Consider the following 14,808-nt stretch of genomic DNA (forward strand, 5'->3'; position numbering starts at 1 on the left):
ACCCTTTCACCACTCACAATAACCCTAGGAGGGTCACGGTGTTATTACACCTACTTTTCAGAGGAAGAAATTGAGGCAGAGTGATAAAATTTTGCATTCGGCCACACAGCCAGTAAGTGGTAGAGGTGAGATGTGAATGCAGGCAACCTAATTCCAGAGCCTTCTCTTCACATTCACCGGCAGGGGGTGGCAACACAGCAGAGCACAAGAAAAGCAAGAAACACTGGACAGAAAGTCTAAACATCCTGAGTGCATCTGTACCATATTATAGCAATTTGTAACCATTTATATTCACAGTGACTGCCAGGAACATCAAGTATCGTGTGTCCCGTCTTAACTGTTTTCAAATGTAAGGAGGTCTATAACGTTTTGGAAATATTTTGAACCAAAACAAGGTTAAAAAGGTCAAAGATTTATTACTATATGACCCAACAATTCTACTCCTAGGTATGTACCCAAAAGAATTAAAAACAGGTGTTCCAACAAATACACAGCATCATCATTCGCAAGAGCCTGAAGATGGACACAACCCAAATGCCCATCATCAGATAGATGGGTAAACAAGATGCGGTACACTTCCACACACTGGAATATTATTCAGTTGTGCAAAGGAATGAAGTACTGATACAGGCTACAACGTAGATGAACCTTGAAAACATGACACTAAGTCAAAGAAGCCAGACACAAATGTTCACACATCCAGAGCAGGTAAATCCATAGAGACAGAAAGCTTGGTGGTAGTTACCATGGGCAGAGGGGAGGGTGGGGCGAGGCAGGACTGGGGGGTGACTGCTTTGCAGGCACAAGGTTTCCATTTGGGTGATGAGAACATTTTGGAACTAGACAGAGGTGCTGGTTGTACAACACTGAATGTACTAAATGCCACTGAATTTACTTTAAAGTGGTTAGTTTTCTGTTATGTAAATTTCACTTCAATTTAAAAAAAGTTAAAAGACGTGGAGCTTTCATGTATGAATGTTCAGGTCTTTGGAAACCTCCACTCTCTAGAGAGGCCACTTTTCCCCGTCATAGCACCATGGGGAGGATGTGGCCAGAAAGAAAGGTGGAAGCTTTTTCCTCTGGGGAAGGAAAGGGTCCTACTTCTAAAGGAGAGCAGAGAACCGCATGGTTCCCTGGAGGATGCCAGACACCCTCCATCAACGCCTTGGCCACAGGTCCTGGTGGCTTCTTTTACATCGACTGTTTGCACAGGTGAGGCAGGCAGGTACGTGATGCTTGAGGCTCCGGGTGTCTGGCCCCTTCCTCTGGTTGGTCTAAAATGTCAGGCCTATTTCTACCTTTCCAGTAGTTGTATGCATTATTATTTTTATTCTGTGAAATATCAAGACTGTCCATTTTCCTGTGAAACATGTTCTTTTTCCTACTTTGGCAGAAGTCAAGACAGTGCCGTCCCTCTTTATACAGATAGGTAGGCGTGCTGTCGATCCCCTTTCTCAGCTACAAGTAAAACAGAAGAGCCACAGTCAGGGCATCAGCTTGACTATTAAATTTAAGTAATGTTAGAAGAGTAATCCATCATGAACATACCTTTTTAAGAAAATAACATGCCTAAATCGTGAAAATTTTTGCACTCCCCATTCATAACATACGTCTATGGTGGTTGTAAAATTCTGAGATGAGACTTTTTAAAAAATGTATTGATTCACTCATGAAAAACATCATAACCTTTTACTAAAAGCTTTCCTTTGAAAGTGACTATTTTGGTCAAAACCTCATAGGCATGCTACCCCTTCCTGGTTGGGGAACTAGTCTCCCAGCATGGCTTAAGGCTGGGGTCCCCCAGCCCTGGGCCGTGAACCGATACCGGTCTGCAGCCTGTTAGGAACCAGGCTGCACAGCAGGAGGTAAGCAGCGGGGAAGCTTCATGTGCCGCTCCCCATCACTCACATTACCGCCTGCACCATCACCCCCCCCATCCCCGTCCGTGGAAAAACTGTCTTCCACGAAACTGGTCCCCGGTGCCAAAAAGGTGGGGGACTGCTGGCTTAACGTATCACTCACCCTGACAGCGTGGATGACGTGGATTTTGTACGCGGGCAGGACACCCAAGGCTTGTTACCAAAGATGAAGACAGAACATCCGCAATGGTCCTAACGCCTAGTTTCACTTTTGAGTAATTCACATTGCACTTGGCCCAATGAAGTAGCTGGAAGGTGTTTCAGAAGGACAATGTGGTCGGCGGTGTGGCAGTTACAGATGACACACGTCTGCCTCGCACCCAGTTCCCGGTGATTCCAGAGGAATGAAGCCGGCCTCTCTGAACAGCAGACGGTCAGCACTGAGGCAGCCCCCAGAGTGGCAAGGATTCTGCTGGCGGTCACGCCGGGGGGACCCCCTAACGCATCACGTACCTTCCCAGACCGAGCCCGGTCACCGCCGTGCAGTGGGTGCTGGCCCGTGAGCTGATGCCCAGCCAGTGTCTCTGGCTCAAAAATCATTCCAACACGTCTAAAGACCGTTCCACTGTTGAGTCGCCATCTTATATAATTTGTAGCTGACAGTAACTTCAACCAATGGACTCACATGTGCCGACACGGACAGCAAAAAACCAGACTGAATTTGAGCCCAAACTCAATAACCTGATATCTCTCCTTTTAAAAAAAAAAACAAACAAACTAAAGAATACATAAAATGTGTGTTTGGCTGGTATGGAGAAAGAATCCAATTTTTTAATAGTTATTTTTTAAGATTATAGGAAACCTTGCCTCATTTAGAGTTAAAAATGTCTCCTACTGTCAGCACCTCCACTGAGTTCCAGACATAAATTAGGCTCTTAAAACACAAATGCACACGCTTTACTGTTTCACCTTCTCACTAATGACCTGAGTCATTTCTTAACAGGCTTGTCACCAGATTTCAAATGACAATTAAGCCTACAGATTTCCAAAACAACTTTACTGACATTTCAGAACTGTGAGACACAGAGGACAATCTGACCCACCCAGACACACTGTCGCACACCCTCATTTGCTCCGACATAACCTTGACCTGAGGGCAGCGCAGAGGCCACGTTTCTGCCTCTTCTGACAGAGGAAGGAACAGAGCCAGTGAGTGAGGGTGAGGGCAGGATCCTGGATCCTGGCTGTGGGGTGCTGCCCTCAGGTCTGTGATGACGCCCTTCCCCACTCACCTGCATACAGCATGGAATCGTCCCAGACTCTCCAGAGCCACGTCGCCAGTGGCCAATGTCTCCATGTGCTGTACACCCCACTTTCAATTAACTCTAGAATCACCCCCCTTTTTCTCCATCTCCGCCGCCCTGGCCTCACTTGCTCAGATGTCCCCAAAAGCCTCCTTCCCCACTGATCTCCCACTCGGTCTTGCATGTTCAATCCCAGCTCCACATGTGACAAATGAACATCTGAAAACAAAAACTCTCCTGCATAAAACTCTTCAAACAGCTCCCACAATCTTCAGGGCTGACCCACAGGAATATTCAGGAAGAGAGTCTGAGCACCCAAGTCCTAATGAATTATTCTCCTGACAGTTACAGGAGTGGGGACCGCTTCAGCTACTTAACTCACTGAGTTTTCATTGTTTGTGCCCATATTCGTGCCAAATGGTACTTCTGAATCTCCCTAAAAGGAATGTGTAAAACAACGTGGCAGCAAAAGTCACAGTTCCTATTGGTTTATTCAAATTAGGTGAAATGGTTGAGGTCCATCAGCAAAAATAATTACAGCCGGGGCACCTTTATCTTCTCTCCCCCTACTTTGAACATACCACTCTGCATGGATTATTTTGTCATTAAAACAAAGGCTGCATGGGTAAGAGATTTGCGGAATAATAAGGAAAGTTCAACATGTAATGTAAGTAAATATGGAAACTGGGAATGGAGGGGGTAGAAGAGCCGAGCTGTTAAGTTAAGTACCAAGTGAGGCAAAGATACAATGCAGTAAGAAATCTTAAGAGTTGTGAGACAACAGTGTGTTCCATGCTTGTACCATTGGTCACTCTCTAAAAGGGTATTTTTTATTACTGCCCCAAAACCACCATGATAAGGCCATGCACTTTGGAACTCTGGATACGTGCAACTCTCAAACACCAGGAGGGGCCAGGTGCTGGTTTCCTCATACTGGATTCCAAATTCCACGAATATAAATCTCCTGGTCATTTTAATGGCTTTTCAGAAATAGAAAGTATATTCTATTTTGAAGCACGTAAAATTTTTTTTCTAGTCAGAAAAGTTCCACATAACTCACCAAAAAAATACATTTCCTTGCCCATTTTAATAACCTGGAACAGCTGCAGTGCCTATTGCTATGAAACACTGGGAGAAATGCGCTGCATTGCTTCAGTGCAGAATCTACCAATTCAAGGTTTTCAAAAGGCGTAAGGGTATAATACCTATATCTAGTCCCCCACCAAAAACAATTGAGTATAACTAAGAACACTAAAAGTGACCCAGTGGCCTCAGATGCACTCTGCTGGTAGAAACGGAGGATCCATGTTACTGTTGGGAAGCCACTACGCCAACACAGGAAGAAATGATGGAGATAGCAAGGTTTGGTCAAGTCAGAAGACTTGAAGTCCTCACCCTGGACCTACCTTCCCTGGTACACTGCTTAACCCCTCTAGGCTCGAGATTCCAATCAGTAATAATAATACGTCCTCTGTTACCCCACCCGATTACCATGTGAAAGTATTACATAAGTCACAGGTATGTATTATAGTTTTTGTTAATGAAAACAAAACTACAATGGCTTTTCATCATGTGGGTCTGAAAAGCTGGATGGAGATCAAGTAATCTGAAATGTACTAGGGAAACTGGTTCAAGTCAGTGCCACAACTCTTCTAAAGGGAAGGACTTGTTAAGAAGTGGGAACCGGGCTTCCCTGGTGGCGCGGTGGTTAAGAATCCACCTGCCAATGCAGGGGACACAGGTTCGAACCCTGGGCCGGGAAGATCCCACATGCCATGGAGCAACTAAGCCCGTGCGCCACAACTACCGAGCCTACGCTCTAGAGCCCGTGAGCCACAACTACTGAGCCCGTGTGCCACAACTACTGAAGCCTGCACGCCTAGAGCCCATGCTCCTCAACTAGAGAAGTCTGCAATGAGAAGACTGTGTACCGCAACGAAGAGTAGCCCCCGCTCGCCACAACCAGAGAAAAGTCCACCCACGTGCAGCAACGAAGACCCAACGCAGCCAAAAATAAAATAAATAAATTAAAAACAAAAAAAAGTGGGAACCACTAGCCAGATTTACTCCCCACCCACCATTCTCCTCTTTCCTTCTCTCTCGATCATCACAGCTAAACATAGCCATGACTTACTTCCCCAGATCTCTATCTTGAATGCAGCTTCAGTTTTAAATTGTAGATCTGTATACTCAACGGCCTGCTTGGGCATCTCCACTTGGATGCTCCTAAGCCCAAACTCAGCATGGACAAGGCTGAGCTCCCCCAACACCTGCCTCTTCTCAGTCACATCTTCACAGATGGCACCATGGTCTACCCAAATGGTTGATCCAGAAACCTAGCAGTCATCCTATAAAAGTCAGCCTCCTGCCCGCCCCCAAACCCAATCAAACACCTAGATTCTACCTCTTAGCATATTTCATACTCCAGCTCCCCCAGGATTGGTTTGGAACCCCATCATTTCCCATCTGGTTTGCTGGTCACCTCTCCTCCTAGACCGGTTATACCTGCTGGACTCATCCATCACCTGCAGCCAGACTGAGTTTTCCCAAAACTCACCTTTGACACTGTCCCCTACCAGCCTTCATAAATGAATTCAAGGTCACTAACTCACACACAGTGCCCTTCTTCACCTGCTCTTGACCACCTTGCCAGCCAGCTGCACGCAACCTTCACTGCAGCATCTTGCATGTCCTGCAGCTGGACAAATGCACCACGTTATTTGAAATCTGTGCTCGTGCTGATCTTCTGCCAGGAACGAGCCACCCTCCCTCTTGGATGAATTCCTCTAGGAATTCCTTCAAAATTCGGCACAATTAGTGCCTCAGCTGGAAATTCTTTTCTGACCCCCTTGTACCTCTTCCTGCGATGCTCATTCTTTGTGTTCCCAGCACTTTTATCACACTCATTGTCACCCTGAGCTACTGTCAAAGATTTGCTGTGTCTGCCTTCATCAATAAGCTAGGAGGTCCTGGTGGGACAGCGCCTTTCATTTATTCAATCTTTCAAGAAACAATTACCATGAGCAAGATGAATTTTGCATCCTTGGAGTCTCATACACAGCCTGGCACACAGGCAGGGCTGAATGAACATAGATATATTAGGGGCACACAAATTCACTGCCAATCCACCAAACAGGTTCCTGTTTTAACTGCATTCTCGTGCTCTACAGCCACCTTCTCCCTAACAAAATTACTTGCCATCCTTGTCCAATTAAACAATTAAAACCGTTAAGCGTGCAAGTTGGTTGAAAAGAAAACTTGATCACAACCGATAACTCAAGATGTTACTAAATTCAAGCTCTTATATTTAGAAATGACATTTCCATTTAATTTGAGTGAATTTCTGACTCATATTCCCTCCTTGTTGAAAGGAATCTGACCCAAAAGAGGCAGGAAAGGGAAAAAAAAATTAACAAAAACAAAGTTCCTAATTGCCACCATCATGTGCCGATGTAGAAATGGCAACTCAAGAGCATAAATGTTTGGTCAAGTTTAAAAATACACAGAGTCAAACAGATGGTTACAATCATCTTTTGGCAACACCAGTCTTGATTTCATGTGGGAAAAAAAAAAAAAAAAACACCCTGACAAACCACACTGTATTCAGCTGTTCCTGGTATGAGACAAATGCCAAGCCTGCTGGCCATCCGGTCTTCGGGCCATCCATGAGAGGCGCGCTGTTACTTGACACTGGCTTTGGAAAGGGACAGAAAACAACCCCCAAAAATTTTCTCTGGGAAGACTGAACTCAAGGAAATGAATCTCAGCTTTAGATTTGCAGGCCTGCAACAGTGAACTCCACAGCCTGCCCTGCCCGGCGTGAACACTGCGGGCAGCCCAGGTGAACTCACTTGCAATCCACACGTCGTCTTCAACTGGCTGCTGCCTGCCAACACCTTTTGCAGGCTTCGAAGTTAATTCAGGAACAACATCAAACACATTTACAGATTCGGTCTGGAAGGCCACCTAACCGGAGGAGTATATTTTTGAAACACCTAAAAATACATGAGCTGTGAAGCATCTTCTGTGCTTACACCAGCAGTTATCTTTAGACACAGCCCCACTTCTTCAAATGGGCTCGTCTGACTCTCAGCTCTGTCCTGTTTGTCCGGCAAGACCAACAAACGAACCCATGAGGTGGGTGGAAGAGAGCAGGGCTTCCTCTGGAGCCTCCCCAAGCCCATAATTGCAGCCGAGCCCCAAGGCTCCCTGAGGCCTCACCCTGATGTGTTTCCAGCCATTCCTTAGAGGCTGGGAGAGGAGGCTCGCCCATGCAACTGACCCAGAGCAGGATGAACCTTATGATGGAGACAACGTGTTTCTCTTCCACTGGGCAGAAAACAAAACTGCCACACCACGGAGCCAGCCTGGCTGCTCCTCCACTGTGGACCCGGAGCTGACAGTCAGTACAACAGAAGCCTCAGCTGCTCTGGCCCACGTGGTGTGTAGACGCTGGGTACAGAATCTGAAGTGATCCGGGCTCCAGAGAATACAATGCAACAGGCATCCAGAACCCAGCTCGTCTCGCCCACTCTCCTCTCCTGGCGGAGCTGCCAGCACTGCGCGCAGGGCCATCAGGGCCCGACAAGGCTGGGCGTCATCACCGCCAGCCCTGCTCCTTCACCTCCTCCGCCACACGTCTCGTATCTAATTTCCTCTCGCTCACCGCCATCTCTACTCTGGTCCAAAACGCTCATCTCTACACCTCTGAATTATTGCCACACTCTCCCAGCCGATCTACCCTCTATAGACTATACCACATCACTTCCCTATCAACCCTCCTAAATTTTTTCTCAGGGAAATTCTCTCTTCAAAAGCCTTTAACAAGGACAGTGTAGCCTCTTTACCACCAAGCCCAAACGCTGCTGCCTAGCTTTAAGTAAGGTAGCGTTTTTAGCATGACTGACATCTTGGGCCAGATAACTCTTTGTGGTGGGGCCGTCCTGCACACCTTGGGATGTTTAGCAGATGCCTGGCCTCTACCTACGAGGTACCATCAGCATCTCTAGCTACGGCAACCGGAAATGCCTCCAGAAAGTGCCAAATATCCCCTGGGGGTCACATCACCTGGTTGAGAACCACTGCTTTTAAAGGTGTCCTGACTCCAACCTACCTATCCCACTAATTATTTGATGTTCCCCAACACACACCAGATTCCATCAGCAAAGGAACCTTCTCCCAGTTTAGTGAGGCCATCGCACCAAATGCACTCTCATCTCTCCACCTTCATGGATGGCGTCTCACTAGCCTTTCCTCCTGATCAACTCTCATCCCTCCTTTGCAGTATCATTACTGCCGCCCCCTCCACAGGGCTCTTCACGGCCAGCTCCGGCTTTCTCACCCACCTATTTGTTCCCTCTCCCCATCTCTTATCTCTCTGTACGACACATACCCCTCCTCTCCGAGTCTTTAGGGACTTACAGGTGTGGGTACTTGTCCCCACCAGGTCTCATCAATGGTGGGAAGAGACACAGGAGGGTGGGACTCACGGGACCCTCTCCAAGGTGCCAGGAAGCTCACAGATAAGAGGCTCAGGGTGGAAGTCTGGGGTGGGGTCCCAGGTCGGGAGCTGACGTGTTGAGCAGAGTTCTCATCTGGGAAGTCGCCAGAGGATGAGAAAAGCTGACAAGGTGGAGTGTTAGACATGAGAGCCTGGCTTTCTAGGAAGGGAATCCAGTATTAGGGCATGAGGCAGGGGCTCATGCAATGCAAAGAGCAGAGCTGCTCTAACCCGGGTGTCAGAGCCAAACAGGACCAGCGGCAAGGCTGGAGTCATGGAGATCTACAGACACGGAGGTCTGCACAGCATCTGTGCCTGGTAGGAGCAGCGCCAAGTTCCAGGCAGGAACTTGCCAAATAAAGAGCTGGTGGTATTAGATGAGAAAGATGGGGAGAGAGGTACAAAGGTCAGCAAAGTTCCTAAAGTGCTTTCACTTGCCATTTTGTTGTAAAACAGCCCTGTCAGATTGGGGGGGTGGTTATGATATCTGACCTTTAAAAAACTTTTTTTTAATTGCCGTAGAAAAATCAAATGGTTACTACAGAGCCCAAGACGAGGTGAGTAGAGAAAAGTGGGCTCAACTTTGGTTTGTCTACTGAGTGCTTTACCCCTTCATAGCTCTCTACCCACATTTGAACGGAGGATGCTAAAGGCTAGAAGAAATATTTTACTGGGGTCTGGTGGTGTCCTCAGACAATAAGGGTGACCCTCAAGGAGAAAAAATGTTAATGGTCCTTCTTAGCACAAAACAACAGACTCCCCTACCTGGAGATGGGTCTGCTTACCAGCAACCTCTGCTGCTCAGACCAGAAAGCCAACAAATAATGCAAGATCCAGAGTGGTGGGGGAGAGACCAGGAGTCCTTTCTCAATAACAGGACTCAAAGGAGGGCACCTATGGCAGGCAGAATAACGCACCACTCTCCGCCCCATCAAGATGTCCACCTAATTCCCAGAACCTGAGACTACATGATGTTGCAGGCAAAGGGACTCTGAAGATACATTCAAGTTGTAAGCTCTGAGACTGGGGAGTATCCAGGTGAACCCAATCTAATTGCACGGATCTTTAAAACCTGAGAACCTTTCTTGGCTGCAGTCAGAGATGAGGAGAAAGGAGGAAGAGATTTGAAGCATGAGGACTAGATCCAGGGTTGCTGCCTTTGAATGTGAAGGAAGGGGGCCTCTAGCAGCTCGGAATCAGCAGCCAGCCAGCAAGAAAACGAGGACCTCAGTCCTACAACCACAAGGAGCTGAACTCTGCCAACACCAGGTAAGAGCAGGAAACTGACCCTCCCCTAGAGGCTCCAGAAAGGAACGCCATCATGCCCGCACCTCGATTTTAGTCTGGTGAGACCCCTTCAGACTGACCTACAAAACTGCAAGAAAATTCCTTTCTGTTAAGTTGGCACAGTTATGGTAATTTGTTAAGCCAGCAAAAGAAAACTAATACAGCACCTCTGTTATAAGTCAAGTCATTTTTTTCCTCTTTTAAAGATATGGACAAGCATCACTCAGAGCTGGGATAAGAGGTGAAAAGGCTGTGCTTTCCTCAAAGGTGGTGGTTTTGTCTCGATGGGGCAGAGTCCGATAGGTACCAGCACCCACTGCAAACAGCTTCAGCAATGAAAATCGAGGTGGCTGCTACATGGATAATAACACAATTATCTAGGTCCCGAAAGGAAGGCATATAAGGGTATAATTAACTGAACTGAGCTGTAAACTGAATGTACAAAAAATCCTGTGTTTTTCCCTCAAAGGAGAGGGAAAAGGTCTTCATCCCAGGAAAAAAGACCAAGATCCTATTCACGTGGTTTACTGGGCAATTTAAGCTGTCAGGTTTACAACATCATCATGGTGGGGCTGGGGAACAGACTTTTAAAAGGCTCTGCCTTTTAAGCCTCTTCGGCAGTTTTTTTCCTGCTAATTGACTTACTTTTTCTTGACTACTAAATGTGTAACAAGAACTTGCATCTACAGACAGAAGAATATGAGTTCTGAAATAGTCACCTGTAAAAGACAGATACCAATAAAGAAATTTTAAATCTAGCTTCACCTTTATCATCAACTATGTTATTTCTAATATGAATGGCATTTGTTTTACAAACATTTATCGCACCACTGCCAGGTGCCTTGCACTGTCCTTGGCTCAAGAAAGACAAAATAGGTCCTTGGCCAACCGAGCAAGGAAACTGCTCTGTAAACAAAGTTACACGGCAGTGTCAAATACTTAATGCTAATAACGCAAGCACGGTACACGGTTCCCTGGACACCAGTAGAGGTGGAAAGGAGGTTTCTGAGATGCAAACAGAGGGGAGTAAATGCACGTGTGTTCTGCAAGCACGTGCACAGAATGGAATACACAGCCATTTTTACATAAACGTGTATGAATGCTACCTTTTCTGAAGAACATATGGAAAATGCCGTAATGTACGGACTTAATGTAAGCGCAGCCAGTCAGAGGACTAAAACGCGACTGAATTTCTCTAGGCAGGGCTGTTTGAAGACATTTGGCAAACATTAGGTCAATCTGGCAAAAATGATACTTTTCCAATCTAAAAAGAAGGCAAATAAACATCCTTTCTTTAAAGCTGAGGAAAATTTCACATTAAACCCACAAATATCTAATTCCTCCTTTTTCCCAGTTCTCCTCTCCTGGTGTAAGGGAGGATAAATTAGAGGAACCCCAATACAGAGAGGGCCTTGAGTCTCAGCACCTGCTAGCTGTTGGAAAGGCTGATATTGTTATTCATCATAATCACAGGCATACTGCCAAAGTTAAACATTAACTCCTAAAGAACAAAAATTACTAAAACATCAAGGGTTTTTACAGTATTAAAATTTGGTGTTTTTTTAAAAAAACTATGAATTTGAACGTGACTTGAAAAATAAACACCTATAAGCAGTTGCCCAGTTTATTATAAAGACTAACAGGCAGATGGAAAAGAGAAAATCTGCAGGTCAATCTTTCTTGACAGATAAAGTAATTTATGTACTTTAATGTCAAAAAGGGATTATTATAAAAGTGATTTTTAGATATTACTTTTATAAGATAAGCACAGTCACACTTCATAACAATTAAGGGAAAAATGTGCACGACTGCCTTTTATACAAGGACATGCCTCCAATCAAAATAGCAATCCCACAAATAAGATGGGTTCCCTTGAACCCAAATATCCCCCTAGATGGAACCTTCATACACTGGTTTTTTTTGGTTTTGTCTTATTTATTTATTTATTTTTGGCTGCACTGGGTCTTCGTTGCTGCTAGCGGGCCCTCTCCAGCTGCGGCGAGCGGGGGCTACTCCTCGCCGCTGTGCGTGGGCTTCTCATTGTGGTGGCTCCTCCTGCTGCGGAGCACAGGCTCTAGGCACGCGGGCTTCAGTAGTTGTGGCGCACGGCCTCAGAAGTTGTGGCTCGCAGTCTCTAGAGCGCAGGCTCAGTAGTTGTGGCACACGGGCCCAGCTGCTCCGTGGCATGTGGGATCCTCCCAGACCAGGGCTCGAACCCATGTCCCCTGCATTGGCAGGCAGATTCTTAACCACTGCGCCACCAGGGAAGCCCGGAACCTTCATACACTGTTGATGGGAATGTAAATTGGTGCAGCCACTGTGGAAAACAGTATGGTAGTTTCTCAAAAAAAAAAAACAACTAAAAATAGAACTACCATATGACCCAGCACTTCCACTCCTGGGTATATAATCCCAAAAAAACAGAAACACTAATTCAAAAAGATACATGCACCCCAATGTTCATAGCATTATTTACAACTGCCAAGATATGGAGGCAACCTAAGTGTCCATCAACAGATGAATGGATAAAGAGGATGTGGTACATACATACATACAATGGAATACTACTCAGACATAAAAAAGAATGAAATTTTACCATTTGCAGCAACATGGATGGACTTGGAGGGCATTATGCTAAGTGAAATAAGTCAGACAGAGAAAGACAAATACTGTATGATATCACTTATATGTGGAATCTAAAAAATACGACAAACAAGTGAATATAACATAAAAGAAGCAGACTCACAGATATAGAGAACTAGTGGTTACCAGTGAGGAGGGGGTAAGAGGCAATATAGGGGTGGGGGGAGTGGGAGGTACAAACTATTGGGTATAAGGTAGGCTCAAGGATGTACTGTACAACACGGGGAACGCAGCCAGTATTTTGTGATAACCGTAAATGGAAAGTAACCTTTAAAAACCGTATAAAAATAATAAATAAATATCCCCCTAGATGGGCTCCAGAGCCAGAAAAAAAAAGTGAAAATCCATAAAAGGAGAGAAATCAAGAAAATGAGAAAAAAAAGCTTGAGCTCTGCTTGTTTGCAAAGCCACATTTTCCCCCAGCCATGAATTGAGGAAGTCAAACCACTCTGCGTGACTTCTTTATGAAACAGAACACTTACGAAGAGAATGCACTCACAAGAAGGAGGTCACATTACCCTTCGATATAAAGTCATCCCCCTCATAAAGTCGAGGCAATCAACATGAGAACATGATTTATGGATCCAGTCTCTAATTTGGCAAAACACCTGAAAACATAATTTTACTTAGATTAACTAGAGGTTCTCTAAAGGAAATACTCTCTGAAGACAAAAATAAACATTGACTCAAGCTGGAGGGATTTGGGTAGCTTCCCTGGCGGTCCAGTGGTTAAGACTCCACGCTTCCACTGCAGGGGGTGTGGGCTCGATCCCTGGTCGGGGAACTGAGATCCCGCATGCCGCACTGCATGACCAAAAAAAAAAAAAAAAAAAAAAAAAAAAACTGAACTGGAGGGATTTTTTAAGGGCATGAAAGTGGAACTTACATAGATTTGGTTTCTCTTGTAGCGCTGGTACAGGTTATGCATGATGGCACCCCCGTGGAGCTCAGTCAAGGTGGCCATGTCATCCACGCCCTCCTCATCCATGGGGTCCATAGCCATTACCTTCTGGTGTGTAATTGTGCTCTGCTTGTATGTGAATACCTGATGGGGGGGAATGAATTCAACGGTTGAGTTATCAGCGATGAACGGTTTCCACAGACGTTTCCCCAACTTACAATACGACCTCAGTACAGTACCAGCAAAAAGATCCAGAATCCACCAGCAAAAAACAGACTGCAGAGAACTCTTTCATTTCCTTTATACCACCTACCTATTTTTAAAGGTAGCAATTATTTTGAAAATTGACATTAGATGTTCCTAAAAGACATGAATAGTTCAAGCACTAAACATCCTTTGGGAATCACAGAAATGATAAATTTTCAGTTCACTTTTCTACCACTGATATAAAGCAGTAACAGTTAAGAAGCTGGCTGACCAAGCTTTCAGACAGTAATTTGATTTCACTGTGTAATATATTCAAAGGACCATGTGATATATTTCAAAGCTTCCTAATAAAGCCCTTCAATTTAAGTGTTACATAAATTCACCATATAGTCTGTACATTTGTTCAGACATTGGAACACATCTCCTCAGGAACGTCTGAAAAATATCCTTGGACACGATCCCCTCTCAACTGAGATATACAGCATTCATGTGATCTTTAGGCAAAACAAATCCTCTCAAATGTAAAATACAATCGGTTTGCGGGCTTGACAGCCTGTCTTCCTTTAAATTCCGAACACCAGTGGTGAGTGCTGCATACATGTTGTAGCGTGTACACAAGACAACTCTGATACTGTAGGACTGATCACAGAATGTGCGTGTATTTCTCAAATCTACACAGGGCTCTTTTATCACCACTGGTTGGGTAGAGGATTAATCACATCCAGTCAGCTCCATCCACTGACCAGTTTGACCAGTTTTACAAACTCCTGTACATAAAACAATCATTCAGTGATGGAGGCTACCTCCTATTTATTCATTGTATACTTTTACTATATTCATCCTTAAAATACAAACACCAAGATGTAAAAGCAAGATGTAAATAACACGAAAAATGCAGTCTTCATACGCACACATGCTCACGTGTGCACATACACACAACTTTTTCGAATATTATCTGCAGGTTGGGGAACTCTATTTTAAAATATCAACCAGTTGCCTTCATGGCAACAAACAGTATGTTACTGCAAAAGGGAATGACACACTAAGAAAGGCAGAAGTACCAACCCAATGGTTTCCATAAGCCACGAAAAGTGGCACGTTTTATTT

General features: G+C 45.1%; 1 protein-coding gene across 1 annotated transcript in view; it reads right to left on the reverse strand.

The window, feature by feature from the left end:
• Window positions 1-14,808, reverse strand: part of MYO10 (myosin X) — a 212,048-nt gene that overhangs the window by 105,402 nt on the left and 91,838 nt on the right. The window contains exon 3 of the mRNA XM_061189146.1: window positions 13,480-13,638. Within this exon, the coding sequence (XP_061045129.1) occupies window positions 13,480-13,638 (159 nt within the window). The remainder of the gene's footprint in view (window positions 1-13,479; window positions 13,639-14,808) is intronic.

Source organism: Eubalaena glacialis, chromosome 4 (genome assembly GCF_028564815.1).
Source record: "Eubalaena glacialis isolate mEubGla1 chromosome 4, mEubGla1.1.hap2.+ XY, whole genome shotgun sequence".
Lineage (NCBI taxonomy): Eukaryota > Metazoa > Chordata > Mammalia > Artiodactyla > Balaenidae > Eubalaena > Eubalaena glacialis.